The sequence below is a fragment of the Triticum aestivum genome, chromosome 7B (assembly GCF_018294505.1).
Source record: "Triticum aestivum cultivar Chinese Spring chromosome 7B, IWGSC CS RefSeq v2.1, whole genome shotgun sequence".
Taxonomy (NCBI): Eukaryota; Viridiplantae; Streptophyta; class Magnoliopsida; order Poales; family Poaceae; genus Triticum; species Triticum aestivum.
In genome coordinates this window covers 74,918,196-74,933,070 of record NC_057813.1, presented here as the reverse complement: position 1 = coordinate 74,933,070, position 14,875 = coordinate 74,918,196, and the positions used below count along the sequence as shown (strand labels likewise).

Genomic DNA, 14,875 nt, shown 5'->3' with positions numbered 1-14,875 from the left:
GCTCAATGCCATTGCTTGGGGGACTGGAAGCGTGTGATGGAAGGGGGACCATGGCAGTTCAGGAGAGATCCGGTGGTGTTAGTTGAGTATGATGGTTTTTCGGATGTAGAAGAATATGAGCTAAACATGTATCCCCTATGGGCAAGAATAAAAGGATTGCCGGACAGGTTTACGAGGAAGAAGGAGCTGGCTGAGAAGGTGGCAAAGAAGGTGGGAGAACCTCCCTTTACAGTCACGGTGAATGAAGGAAGGATCAACCCATCAAATTTCTTGAGAGTCCGGGTGTTTGTTAATGTTACAATACCATTAGTAAGGTTTGTGCATATCACCTTGAAGGAGAGAAAGAGGTATTCGGTGTTCTATGAAAAACTCCCAGATTTCTGTTATTTTTGTGGGCGTATGGGACATGTTGTGGAGGAATGTGGTGACGGTGTCCATGATACTGCGCTGTGTGAATGGGGGGAGTGGCTGCATTGGGTCAGTGAACCCGTGGGCTCTGGAGGTCGAGGAGGTAGAGGTGGAGGGAGTGATGGAGGTAGAGGGGGTGCTGGCCCGATAGGGGGGGCGGGGAGGAAGAAGAGGAGGTAGAGGAGGTGGATCCAGGGGAGGTAGAGCAGAAGGTGCGGAGGAGAGAGACAATGTGGAGATGCAAAGGGAGGGAGGTTTGGAGCTGCAAGTGGGGATGGATATCATGCAGTTCAAGATGATGAAATCAGCTGAGGAGCGCACAGCGAGGAAGAGGCTCGTGGATGATGATGGTGTGGCTAATGTGCGTGGTCCGGGCGGGCAAAACTTGGGAGGAAAGGTGGCTGATGCGGTCCTGTGTCTGGAGTACGGGGAGACAACCAGTTCGGGAGGCCGGTCGAATCCTAAAGGAACACCGGGAAAGAACCCCGTAGTGAAGCGAAGGAAGCAAGGAGAGGCCGGGGTGGAGGAGAGCGAGGGAGTTGATATGGACACATCTACGCAGGCGGCCTCCGGAGAGGAGGACCGCCGGGTCCAATGAATTGCCTCAGTTGGAACTGCCGGGGAGGGGGGAACACCCGGACAGTTCGTGAGCTTGCGACGATTTGTCGGTCACGTTCCCCCACTTTTGTATTTTTATGTGAGACTAGACAGAAGGAAGAGAAGATGAGGAGATTTAGAAACAGATTGGGTCTCAAAGGGTTTTGTGGTGTTGATAGTGATGGTATGAGTGGTGGCTTGGCATTATATTGGCATGAGAATTGTGTCATGGAGATCGTGAATAAAGATGAGAGACACATTGATGCACTTATCCGAATGCAGGTAGAAGCAGTACAATGGCGAGCTACATTTGTCTATGGAGAACCTCGAGTTGAGAACAGACATATCATGTGGGCAAAACTACAGAATCTGAAAACTGTAAGCAACCTCCCATGGTTAGTTTTGGGTGATTTCAATGAAGCAATGTGGAACTTTGAGCATATCTCAGCGACACCGAGGGCGGAGTCACAAATGGTGGCCTTTCGGGATACCTTGGAAATTTGTGAGCTGGTGGATTTGGGCTTCAGGGGAGTACCTTTCTCTTATGACAACAAGAGGAGTGGTTCTGCTAGCGTTAAGGTACGTCTGGATAGAGCCATGGCGACGAATGCATGGCGTAACTTGTTTGCGTTTGCTGAAGTGGAGCACATCCCATCGCCTTGTTCCGATCATGTGATGCTTCTGTTGAAGGGCGAGGCAGACCCAGGACCTGTTGGGAGGAAGTGCAGGCGCTATGAGATTTTCTGGGAAAGAGATTCGGCACTCCCAAAGGTGATAAAAGAAGCCTGGGCTGCCGTTGGGGAGGTCCGAAATTTGACACAGTTAAAGGACGCTCTCACAAAAACCATGAGCTCGCTGGGATCATGGGGTAGGAAATTTGGCAATGTGACGAGGCAGTTGGCAAAATCCCGGACTCAGCTAGAAGAGCTCATGAACATGAATGCTGATCGGGAAGAGATTAGGATACTGACTGACAAAATGAATGAACTGTTGTATTAGGAGGAAATGTTATGGTTGCAAAGATTACGAATTTCATGACTGAAGGAGGGAGGTCGAAACACAAAAATTTTCCAGAGCAAAGCTGTTTGGAGAGCTAGGAAAAATAAGATAAGGGAGTTGACTGACAGTATAGGTGTTGTGCACTCGGACCTTGGGGCCATGGGATCCTTGGTGAATGATTATTTTCAGAACATCTTTTCGGCTGATTCTTCGCTTGATGCAGCTCCTATTGCTGATTTGTTACAGAGATCGGTGTCGGAAGAGGACAATGATAGGCCGTGTGCGTCGTTCTCTGATAAAGAGATTGCTGACGCTATGTTTCAGATAGGACCCCTAAAGGCGCCAGGGCCAGATGGGTTTCCCGCACGATTTTTCCAAAGGAATTGGGGGACAGTGAAGGACGGCGTGATTGCTGTGGTCAGAGACTTTTTCCAAACGGGGACGATGCCGGAAGGTGTGAATTCTACGACTATTATTTTGATCCCCAAAATTGCTAACCCCACTAAGTTGGCTGAATACAGACCAATTAGCCTGTGTAATGTGATATACAAGGTAATATCTAAGTGCCTTGTGAACCGCTTGAGGCCGCTTCTGGATGATTTAATATCGAGTGAACAGAGTGCATTTATCCCTGGGAGGATGATCACTGATAATGCCCTAGTGGCTTTCGAGTGTATTCATTACATTAAGCAAGAGAAAGATCCAACAAAAAGTTTCTGTGCTTATAAGCTTGATCTGTCCAAAGCTTATGATAGAGTGGATTGGGGTTTCTTGAGGCAAGTGATGCAAAAGATGGGTTTCTCTCAGCGATGGCTTGACTGGATAATGGCATGTGTCACATCGGTGAGGTATTCTGTTAAACTAAACGGAACTCTCTTGGATTCGTTTGCACCGTCACGAGGGCTTCGGCAAGGTGACCCATTGTCTCCATTCTTATTCTTGTTTGTGGCGGATGGTTTATCTGCAATATTGCATAGTAAAGTGCAAAGTGGCGATATCACTCCAGTAAGAGTCTGTCGGCGGGCACCAGGCATCTCACACTTATTGTTTGCAGACGACTCTTTACTGTTTTTTTGAAGCTTCCAGAGGACATGCTGAACGGGTGAAGGTTGCTCTGGACCTATATGCTGTTGCAACAGGACAGAGTCTCAACTACAGTAAGTGTTCTATGTTCTTTGGCAGTGCTTGCCCGCAAATTATTCAAGATGAAGCCAGAGATGTCTTGGGGGTAACTAGTACTGTATTCGAGGAGAAATACTTGGGGCTTCCAACTCCAGATGGGCGCATGTCTAAAGGCAAGTTTCAGAATCTTCAGACAAGCCTTACAAAGCGGCTTATCCAGTGGGGCGATGGTCATCTAGCGCAGCCTGGCAGAGAGACTTTGATCAAGTCAGTGGCCCAAGCATTACCTACTTATATAATGGGCGTGTTCAAACTGCCCTTCTCGGTTTGTGATGACCTCACTAGGATGGTGCGGAATTTTTATTGGGGCTCCACGGAGGGGAAGAGAAAAGTACATTGGAGAGGCTGGGATTACCTTATGCAGCCTAAGGATAGAGGAGGAGCTGGTTTTCGAGACTTTCGGCTGTTCAATCAAGCTCTCCTAGCCCGCCAAGCTTGGAGATTAATTATGAGGCCCGACAGTCTATGTGCACAAGTGTTAAAGGCAAGATACTATCCGGAAGGCAAACTTGAGGACACAGTTTTTGCGGGCAATGCATCATCGTCATGGCAAGCTATTAGTTACGGTTTGGAGTTGTTGAAGAAGGGTCTAATATGGAGAGTGGGCAATGGCATGAGCATCCGAGTTTGGCGTGATAACTGGATCCCCCGACCGTTCTCATATAAGCCGATCACAAGGCAAGGACGCTACCGGATCCGCTTTGTTTCAGACTTTTTGAATGATAATGGTTCGTGGAGGAGTGATCTACTGTCACAATATTTTATGGCTGCAGATGTGGAGGAAATAATGAAAATTAGAGCATCCCCTAGGCTGGGAGAGGACATTATTGCTTGGGGGCCAGAAAAGTCCGGGAATTTCACAGTTAAGAGTGCTTATCATCTAGCCTTTGATGAGCTGACCAGAGGGAATGTGGCCTCGTCGAGCACTTCGGCAAATGGCGGCAGGAGTTGTTGGAAGTTTATTTGGAATTGTGGAGCCACGCCTACAGTGGCAAATCATGCGTGGAGAATTGCTACTGATGGATTACCAACCTGGAAAAACAAAAACAAGATTGGCCTGGAAACTACAAGTATCTGTCCGGTCTGTGGGTTGGAGCCAGAAGACAATTATCATCCGTTTGTTAGATGCCAATACGGACGGGATCTATACCGAGCCATGGCCAAGATCTGGAGGCTCCCTGAGATTGACTCACTAGTTAACGATGGAAAGGAATGGTTATTTCAAGCTTTGGCGCCCCTGTCTGAGTTGGAGCGGTGCATGATGCTGTTCATTTTTTGGCGAAGCTGGTTCGTGAGAAACGAGATCACACACGATAAACCAGCCCCTCCGATGGAAGTCTCTATTCGCTTCTTACAGAGCTATCTGGGTTCGCTGCTTGCTGTCCAATCCAACACGCACATGGACCCGGTGAAAGGGAAGATTTCTGTTACTTTGGATCGTGCCCCTCCAGTTCCAAAAATCGATGAGGTATGTCGAAGGTGGGAGAAACCAGTGCGGGGCTGGGTAAAACTCAATACGGATGGATCCTTTGTGTCCACAGATGCTGCCGGAGCTGGAATGATATTGAGGAGCTCTTCGGGTGAGATTATTTTTTCTGCATGTAGAGCCTTATTCTCTTGTCGTGATGCTCTTGAAGCAGAACTCTGCGCCTGCATGGAGGGACTTTCATCGTCTATTCAGCGTTCCGATCTACCTATTGCTATTGAGGTGGATTCTGCTATGGTGGTGGCCATGATCACTTGTGATGATATGAACCGTTCAGCATATGCTTCTTTAGTTAATGAGATTAGATACCTTCTTACTCTTCGGCAATCTTGTATTACTCATGTTTCGCGGTCGCAAAATAAGGCCAGCGACAGTCTAGCTTCTTTTGGTAGAACTCAGGGTAGAACTATGACTTGGATTGGATCAGGTCCTCCAGAGGTGTTGGAGTTGGTAGCAACAGACTGTACTGAACCTGTGATTGAGTAATACATTGCAGTATTCGCAAAAAAAATAAATATATCTTCTTCCTTCTCCGTTACCCGCTCAAACTCCCGACGTTATCGCGACCAGTGGCGGAGCGGGCGTTCCACTCCACTCTCCTCCGGCCCCGGCGCCCGCGGCAACCACACCTGCGACTCCACCGCCCCCTCCATGCGCGCCTGACCCCCCTCCCTCTCGGACCCGATGCCTCTCATGGCCGTCTCCTCCCCACCACCCTTCTCCTTCCCCTCCGCGCGCCACCCCCGCCGCGCCACCGCCGGGGCCACAGCAGCGTCCTCCGCCACCGCCAGCGATGACTTCGACTACCCCCTCGCCGACCCCTCCATCCGCTGGCCCAGCCTCCGCTTCCCGCACCTCCCCGCGCCCCGCTTCCCCGCCGCCGACGCCGCCCCTCCTCCTCCCGCCCCGGCGAGGCCGGAGCCCGCGGAGGACGACTCATCCGCGCCCTCCGCCTCCGGCCCCTCGGCCGTCGCCGTCGAGCCGCTGGACGCGCGGGCCCACCGCGGGAGGCTGAAGAAACTGAGCAAGGTCGCGCTGCGCCGGGCGCGGGACTGGCGGGAGCGCGTGTCCGACCTGGCGGGCCGCCTCCTGGCGCTCCCCCCCGGCGCGCCCGTCGCAGAGGTGCTCGACGACGCGTGGGTCTCCCCCGACGAGCTCGCCTACGTCGTGCGCGCCGTGGGCGCGGCCTCCTGGCGGCGCGCGCTCGACGCCTTCGAGTGGCTCGTGGCGAGCGGCGACGGGGCCCCGGGCCCCCGCGTCGTCGCCGTCGTGCTCGGGGTCCTCGGCCGCGCTCGCCAGGACGGGTTCGCGGAGGAGGTCTTCCTCCGCTTCGCCGGGGAGGGCGCCACCGTGCAGGTGTTCAACGCCATGATGGGCGTGTACGCCCGCTCCGGCCGCTTCGACGACGTTCGGCAGCTGCTTGACGCAATGCGCGGCCAGGGGATCGAGCCCGACCTTGTCAGCTTCAACACTCTGATCAATGCCAGCGCCAAGTCCGGGTGCTTAGCCCCTGGCGCCGCCTTCGATCTCCTGCACGAAGTCCGGCAAGCTGGGCTCAGGCCGGACGTTATCACTTACAACACCCTGATTAGTGCTTGCTCGCAAGGTTCCATTCTGGACGATGCAATGGCGGTGTTCAAAGAGATGATTGATTCAGAGTGTCGGCCAGACTTGTGGACATACAATGCCATGGTGTCAGTTCATGGCCGGTGCGGGACGGCACAGGATGCTGAGGGCATGTTCATGGAACTGCTAGACAAGGGTTTTAAGCCGGATGCAGTTACCTATAATTCTCTCCTTCATGCTTTTGCGAAGGAAGGAGACGTCGACGCGGTGGAGCGTGTGTGCGAGGAGTTGGTTAAGGCTGGGTTCAGGAAGGATGGAATTACTTACAATACCATGATTCATATGTACGGGAAAATGGGCAGGCTTGACCTGGCACTTGGTCTCTATGATGAGATGAGAGCCATAGGCTGCACTCCGGATGCTGTGACTTACACTGTCTTGATTGATTCTCTGGGGAAGGTGGATAGGATTTCTGATGCAGGGAAGGTGCTGGAGGAGATGGTAGATGCAGGGTTAAAGCCAACCCTGGTAACTTTCAGTGCTTTGATATGTGCATATGCCAAAGGCGGTAGGCGGGACGAGGCGGAGCAGACATTTGATCGCATGGTTGCATCAGGTGTCAAACCCGATCGTTTAGCCTATTTGGTTATGCTGGACATTATCGCAAGGTCTGGTGAGACGAAAAAGCTGATGGCTCTGTATCGGACAATGATGAAGGATGGTTACATGCTAGATGACACCTTGTATCAGGTTATGCTTGCTGCACTTGCAAAAGGAAATGAACATGAGGAGATTGAAGGAGTTATCCAAGACATGGAGGCTGTTTGTCAAATGGATCAGCAACTGGTATATAGTATACTCATCAAGGCAGGTTGCATTTCTCAGGGTGCTAAGCTGTTAAAGAAGGCATGCCTACAAGGACACGAGCCTGACAGTAAGAGTTTACTGTCCATTCTGGATGCTTATGAAACAACGGGAAAGCATGAAGAAGGTCTATCTTTGCTTCAATGCATCCGGGAGCATGTCCCCAGCTCCCATAACATGATATCTGAATGTTCCATCATGCTTCTGTGCAAAAATCAGAAGATTGCTGCTGCCCTTCAAGAGTACAGCAGTATGCAGACATTAATGTGTGGATCTTTTGGCCAAGATCGTAACTTGTATGAGTGCCTGATTACATGCCTTGAGGAGGCTGAATTCTTGCCTGAAGCTTCTCAGGTGTTCTGCGATATGCAGTTTATTGGCGTAGAGTCTTCCCAGAAGATATACGAGAGTATGATCTCTACATACTGTAAATTGGGCTTCCCAGAAACTGCTCACCAATTGATGGATGAAGCTGTACAGTCTGGTGTTTGGCTAAATACTCTTTCATCTAGAGTAACCATAATCGAAGCATACGGAAAGACAAAACTCTGGCAGCATGCGGAAAATTTCGTGAAAGGACTGAATCAAGAGGCAGGTGTTGACAGGCGAATTTGGAATGCGTTGATACATGCCTATGCCGAGAGTGGCCTTTATGAGCAAGCAAGGGCAGTCTTTGACATTATGATTAAAAAGGGCCCTCTACCAACAGTTGATTCAATTAATGGAATGATGAGAGCATTGATTATTGATGGCAGACTAGATGAGTTGTTTGTGGTTGTTCAGGAGCTTCAAGACATGGGTTTCAAGATCAGCAAAAGCACAGTAATCCTAATGCTTGAAGCTTTTGCAAAAGCTGGGGATGTATTCGAGGTAATGAAAATATATAATGGGATGAAGGAAGCAGGATACCTGCCAAATATGCACATCTACAGAAGTATGATTTCCTTGCTCTGCCGTAATAAACGATTCAGGGATGTTGAATTGATGGTTGCGGAGATGGAGGCAGCAGGATTCAAGCCGGATCTAGTCATACTTAATACCCTTCTTTTGATGTATACTGGGAACGGAGACTTCGACAAGACAGTACAAGTATACCATAGTATTTTGGAAGCTGGCTTAGAGCCTGATGAAGATACATATAATACACTGATAGTCATGTACAGTAGAAACTTGAGGCCTGAAGAAGGTTTTACTCTCTTGAATGAGATGGGTAAACGAGGTTTGACACCCAGGTTAGAATCCTATAAAAGCTTGCTTGTGGCATCTGGAAAAGCAAAACTATGGGAGCAAGGTGAACAGCTTTTCGAGGAAATAAGATCAAAGGGTTATCGGTTAAATCGATCTTTATATCACGTGATGATGAAAATGCACAGGGATGCCTGCAACCATTCCAAAGCCGAGCAACTGCTAGCAGCAATGAAAGAAGATGGCATCGAACCAACAATTGCCACTATGCACATCCTCATGACTTCTTATGGGACTGCGGGGCACCCAGTCGAAGCTGAGAAAGTGCTGAACAGCTTGAAATGTTCCAGTTTGGAAGTCAGCAGTTTACCATACAGCACTGTTTTTGACGCTTACTTGAAAAATGGTGACTACAATCTTGGAATCACAAAGTTGTTGGAAATGAAAAGAGATGGTATAAAACCAGACCATCAAGTTTGGACATGTTTCATTAGGGCTGCTAGTTTGTGCGAGCAGACTGATGATGCCGTTCTTCTCCTAAACTCTTTACAAGATTGTGGATTTGACCTTCCTATTAGGTTGACACCATACTTGACAATGTTCAAAATGATGGGACATACTTCACAGGCTAAATTTGGCTATAACTTCTTGCATCTTTTGCAGGCTCCTGACTGAGAGGACTCCATCCCTGTTAACTGAGGTTGACAGTTTTCTAGAAGAACTCGAGACACTAGAAGATTCTGCTGCTCTGAACTTTGTAAATGCACTAGAAGACCTGCTGTGGGCATTTGAGCGTCGAGCAACTGCTACATACATTTTCCAGTTGGCAGTAAATAGAAGCATATACCGTCACAGTATCTTTCGGTATTTACATCAATCTTTAACTCTGGATTCTTATTTTTGTTGTTAGAAGCTGTACTTAATTTTCTGCATTGAAATATGCATTTCATGTACTTTATTTTTCACCAAAATAAGTGGGTCACACACTGATAGTTCTTGTCCAGATATACACAAGAAGAAGAAATAAATGATAGATAGTTACAGACAGCAACTTTGTGGATAGCATTCAAAAGCTGTTTAGAAAAGCAGATCTAGTCTCGTAATATTTAAAATCTTTCATCAGAACTGTTGGTTTAAGATATACACGAATGAACAGTAAGTTGCCATAATGTTTGGGCATGCTGTCCCTAGAGACTAAGCTTCATCCCAAAGAGTGTCTCCTAATAGATACTACTCCCTCCGTTCCTAAATATAAGTCTTTGTAAGGATTCCACTAGGTGAACTACATACGAGCAAAATGAATGAATCTACACTTAACATGCATCTATATACATCCGTATGTGGTTCATAGTTGAATCTCTACAAAGACTTATATTTAGGAACGGAGGGAGTATATTTGTATGCTTGATGCTACAAAGTTGAGACGTGTGAACAATATGGTCTGGTCTAATTTTGTTTTCGTTTCATCTGTTTGTGAAGTTCTTATGACAGTAGGTCTTATCTTGTTGACATTTTTTTTACTTCTCCATATGTTTTGTTTATTGGTAGAAATTAGCTAAAACTTTTGGATGGCATGATCTTATTGCCTTATGGTACAAGTATATGAAAAATCCAAAGTGGCATTATTAAATATATTCTTACTGTATCAATTTTTTTTCCATGTGAATGATTCAGGGTGATAGAGAAGGACTGGGGAGCTGACTTCCGGAAATTGTCTGCTGGGGCTGCACTTGTCGCTCTAACATTATGGCTTGATCAAATGCAAGTAGGTGCTCCTAACAATGTTATTTGCAGTTTCATGTGATAGCTAGTGAAGTCAGAGTTTTAATTCCTAGAGTTTGGTTAAAAGAACCACTAGATTTTGTTATTCCAGCTACGGTGGCGGATGTATAACCATTCTTTCTACAAAGTCCACATTTAAGTTAAAAAAAGTTAATAAATAGAGGAAGACACCAATGTAAAGTGGTGTGTTCGTATATTTACTAGACAATAGTAAAATTTGGTCTTATGCATCATTTGTGTCAACGTTACCACTTACCATGACTTTGGACAGTAAGGTTGTTGGACTCACTGAGATCCTGCTAGCTTAACAGATTCACTAAATTAGCATGTGTCTACTTTATGCCCTAATACCGGCGATATGCCAATATTCCCTTTATAGGTGCTCATATGAATCTGAAATTAATTATATTGCAGTGAACATGAAAAATGTGCTAAATTCAGGTTTATGTATCTCAGTTTTTAGTGCATATGCACAACTGATGATTTCTATTTGTAACTTCTTTGACATTTTATGCAGTTTTTCATGTTGTGTGTCATTACAGTAAAGTTAATGAATAACTTTCCTTTCTTTGTTCCAGCAGCTCTCAGCACAAATTTAGACCCTTTTTTTACTGATTGAGGGTACACATTTAATTGTAAAATCACGAAAACAACTCAGAACCCCTAAAGAGACATTCTTACAGTTGCAACAGCCCTATATAATTTCACCCCGTCTCCTTTTGCTTTAGTCCTAAATTCTTAATATGGACATTCTTTCGTTAAATTTGTTTAAGCAGTTGTTGATTCCTTAACTCTTAACTCCTCTATCTGATCATTAACATGCCATCGGATCTACTCCATTTTTAATGCAGGATGCTTCACTGCAGGGTTCACCAGAATCCCCCAAAACTATTGTACTGGTCACAGGAGAGGGGGAATATAACATGGTATCCTTGCGTAAGACGATCAGAGCGTACCTTTTGGAAATGGGCTCCCCTTTCTTGCCATGTAGAGCTCGAACAGGTCGCTTTGTGGCGAAGTTTTACTCTCTTAAGATGTGGCTGAAAGATTCTCCTTTCTGCATGGATCTCGAGTTGAAAGATGCCCTAGCTCTTCCTAAAATGAACTCAATGAAGCTGACTGAAGGGTACTTCATGAGAGCTGGTCTTGTATCAACATTCAAAGATATACACGAGCAACTTGGGGAAGTACGGCCAAAGAAATTCTCCAGATTGGCTATGTTGTCAGAAGAAAGCAGGGCCAAATTTATTAAAGCTGATATAAAAGGAAGGAAAGACAAACTGGAGAGAAATAAAGAAAAGGGGCTTGTCGTACCAAGAAAATCTAAAAAAGGACCACGGAGAGCAAAATTTGTTAGAGAACAAAGCACGCAGGAGGTTTTGAAGTAGTGTTTGTTTTGCTTCATCACGGCATTTTGACAAGTGGCACTGTGACATTAACATGAATATTCTTAATGGGAGAAGACGAAAAGGGAATGGCAAAAATACTGTGATGCTGATCGGTCAAGGTACGAGTGTGATCGAACAAAAGATGGGATGCATTTGCTTCCAGGTTAATTTGTCACAGCCTATCAAGTTCATACTGGTAAATAGTTTACCATCTCTTCTGTCAATTTTAACCTACAAGTTTACCATTTTATACAGTACTTCTCTTTGCAGAGATGACCAAGTGGTGAAGATAGCATGTTCACTCAACATGACATCATCATGGGCCATTATATATATATATAGAAACAGTGCCTTATTCATGTCATATTTGAAGTAAGCATTCCAACTGTTTAAGGTGGTCATACTGAATCTAAATATGTAATTTTATTTTATGTGTTGACCCAAACTGGTAGAAAAGGGCTGCTTTATATGTCTTAACATATGCTTCATTTGATAGTTTGGTGACTGGTGAAACGATAAGTTTCAACCTGACTATTATAACTTAACTGTTATGACCCTTCCACAGCCTATATCAAAATGCTTCTCATGTAAGGATGCTCTGAACTTTACAAGGGAAAATAAAAAGGCAGTTGCTACAAGAGTTTCTACCTGGCGTCGCCCTCCTGAAGGGGTTTATGCAGTCAAGGTGGATGCAGCTTTTAATCCCAATACGAAACAAGGCTCATCTGGCATTGTAATTAGTGACACCACGGGTGGTCTTGTTGCTGCAAGAAGTTTCCAAATTGACAATGCAGCTGATGTTTTAATGGCTGAAGCAATGGCAACTAGAGATGCATTATGGTTCGGTGAACATATGGGTCAGATAATGAGGTGGCTGTTGAGACTATGAATGAAGGAGGGTTTTCTGCAACAGCTAGCTCGGCCATTTTCTATGATCCCAATCTAAGGGCAGGCGGTTTTGATGAAGTGAAGTTTGTCCATTGTCCAAGGGAAGCCAATATGGCGGCGCATGAGGTAGCTAGGTCCGTGTCTTTAATTTCTGAAGCTTGTACTTTGGTGGATGAACCCCCTAGTTTTCTCTTGCCCTGGCTCGATCGTATCTCATGTATCTTTGATTCACAAACAATAAAATGCTGTATGTATATATGCAATACCTGTAGTTGAACTGTGGAGTAATTCCGGTTCCAGCTCCAGAAGCTGTATCGCACAATTGTGCACCTGAGCTGGGACTGGGAGGCAGCGTTGCTAATTGATATTGACTCCGTTGCTTCTTCCTCCTTCCGCATGCTGCAGATCCAGACATGAGACAAAGGGCCTGCGGTTTGTGTATATGGCAGGAAAGTCGCTGCCGAGAGCCGTCCACTCCAGAATCGGAGCCCACCCGCCGCTGCGCGCAGCCACCGACTCCCATCGCCGCCGCCGCTGCGCGCAGCCACCGACTCCCATCGCCGCCGCCGCTGCGCGCGTCCTACGGCTCGAAGCCGCCTCCTCCTCCACCACCTATCTATGGAACAAGCTGCTGGGCCTCTTCTCCCGCGGCGGCCCGCCCAGCCTAGCCCGCAGGCTGTTCGACTCGATGCCCGAGCCGGACGCCGTCTCCTACAGCACCCTCATCGCGCGGCTCTCCCGCTCGCCTGCCTACCCGCGCATGCTAAGCGTTGGCCCGAGGCCCGACGGGACCACCCTCTCCGCGCTCCTCGCGCGGCCCTGCGACGGGGGCTTCGTCCAGCAGGTGCACGCCCACGCGGTGCGCTCGAGCGCGTTCGTCGGGATCGCCCTGGTGCGCGCCTACGGGCTGTGCGGGGTCGCCCTGGTGAGCGCGTTCGAGGAGGTCGCCGAGTCGGACGCCGTGTGCTGGAACGTCATGGTCGACGCCCGTGGATGGGCGGGGCCGGAGGCGTCGTCGCCGACGGGTCCACGCTCGCGAGCGTCCTGAAGGCGTGCGCGTGCGTGGAGGACCTGGGCCTCGGCGCGCAGCTCCATGCGTGCGCGTGCAAGGCTGGGTCTGACTCGGAGACGGCCGTCTGCAACGCTCTCATCACCATGTACCTGAAATGCGGCGGAGGGATGCGCTCAGCTGCCGCAGCCTTCGACGGGGTCTCGGAGCCGAACGTAATCACCTGGACGGCGTTGATCGCCGGGCTGGCGCAGAACGGCCTTGTCGCGGAGGCAGTGAGCTTCCACAAAGAAATGGTGGAGACCGGAGACAGGGAGAACGGCCACTGCTTCGCTAGCGTGCTCTCTGCGTCTGGCGCCCTTCCGAGTCTTGAGCATGGAAAGATGGTGCATTGCCGGGTCATGAACCTGGGGTTTTGCTCCGATACGGTTGTTGGGAACGCCCTAGTCAACATGTACTTCAAGTGTGGCAGCTCATCGGATGGTCGGTTTGTGTTTCGCACGATGCGGGTGCGCGACGTGGTGTCGTGGACAGCCATGATTCTCGGCTTCGGGCGTCACGGGGAGGCCATGAATGCTGTTCTGTCCTTCAGAGAAATGATCCACGGTGGGTTTAGGACAGACAGCATCACATTCCTTGCGGTCATTTCTGCTTGTCGACAAGGGGGTCTGGTGGATGAAGGGCTTGCGATCTTCCACTCCATGGTTGAGGATCATGGTGTCAAGCCACGGAGGGAGCATTGTGATTGCGTTGTTGATCTGTTAGGACATGCCGGTAGACTAAAAGAAGCTGAGGAGTTAATAAGAGCCGTAGGGCTGGAAATGGACTCATTGGCACGGGAGTCGCTTCTAGGTGCTTGCGGTTTACATGGGGAAGTCGAGCTGGGGTCTGGGGAAGAGGTCGGCAGGGAAGGTCATGGAACTAGAACCATGGGGGCATGGGCCTTATGTTTTGCTATCCAACATGTATGCTGAATGATGTCAATGGCGTGAAAAGGAGGTGCTAAGAGAGAGGCTTGATGGCAGCAGCGCCAGGAAGGGTGCCGCTCAAAGCTGGTTCATTGTTTCGGAAGCCAGCCGAACAATTGTGCTCTCGGTCTTATAGCCTGCTTGGTGAGTAAGAGCATACCGGATCCGTGGCGCAATGGTAGCGCGTCTGACTCCAGATCAGAAGGTTGCGTGTTCGATTCACGTCGGGTTCAATACCCCCGAATCTAATCCGGTCCTTTTTTTTCCGTCCATAGTGTCGTCCTTTTTTTTTCAACGAAAGGGGGTTGCCCCTGCCCCACTTTATAGAATGAAGCAGAAAAGCAACCAGTCACAAGTTTTAAGATAACAGACTACTGCAAAAGCAGCTAACTAATGACTGAAAAACTACAGCCAACAGACCAGAAGTTTAAGATGGCTCGTCAGATATAAGATTCAAGCCTACTTTTTTCCGTTCATAGTGTCGTCTTTTTTTTTCAACGAAAGAGGGTTGCCCCTGCCCCACTCTATAGAATGAAGCAGAAAAGCAACCAGT

General features: G+C 48.3%; 1 protein-coding gene and 1 non-coding gene across 3 annotated transcripts; both read left to right on the top strand.

Annotated features, from left to right (window-relative positions):
- The first annotated feature begins 5,187 nt into the window (after positions 1-5,187).
- LOC123156546 (pentatricopeptide repeat-containing protein At3g18110, chloroplastic) lies at positions 5,188-12,622 on the top strand. 2 transcript variants are annotated; one of them, XM_044574697.1, is made up of 6 exons: positions 5,188-8,865; positions 8,951-9,151; positions 9,962-10,052; positions 10,921-11,653; positions 11,728-11,829; positions 12,070-12,622. In XM_044574697.1, exons 1-4 carry the CDS (start codon positions 5,357-5,359, stop codon positions 11,455-11,457), a joined length of 4,338 nt encoding a protein of 1,445 aa, XP_044430632.1. In that variant the 5' UTR covers positions 5,188-5,356; the 3' UTR covers positions 11,458-11,653; positions 11,728-11,829; positions 12,070-12,622. The 2 variants fall into 2 exon arrangements, with proteins under 2 accessions (XP_044430632.1, XP_044430631.1); XM_044574696.1 differs by having other exon boundaries at positions 12,023-12,622.
- Positions 12,623-14,483: 1,861 nt separating this feature from the next.
- On the top strand, positions 14,484-14,555 carry TRNAW-CCA (transfer RNA tryptophan (anticodon CCA)). The gene has a single exon. It is a non-coding gene; the product is annotated as a tRNA-Trp (tRNA).
- The last annotated feature ends 320 nt before the right edge of the window (positions 14,556-14,875 follow it).

Excerpts from the sequence above, each read along its gene's own strand:
- LOC123156546 (XM_044574697.1), top strand. The coding sequence starts at position 5,357 with ATGCCTCTCATGGCCGTCTCCTCCCCACCACCCTTCTCCTTCCCCTCC. Across the intron at positions 8,866-8,950 it reads GGATTTGACCTTCCTATTAG|GCTCCTGACTGAGAGGACTC; the intron begins GTTGACACCATA and ends CATCTTTTGCAG. Across the intron at positions 9,152-9,961 it reads TACCGTCACAGTATCTTTCG|GGTGATAGAGAAGGACTGGG; the intron begins GTATTTACATCA and ends TGAATGATTCAG.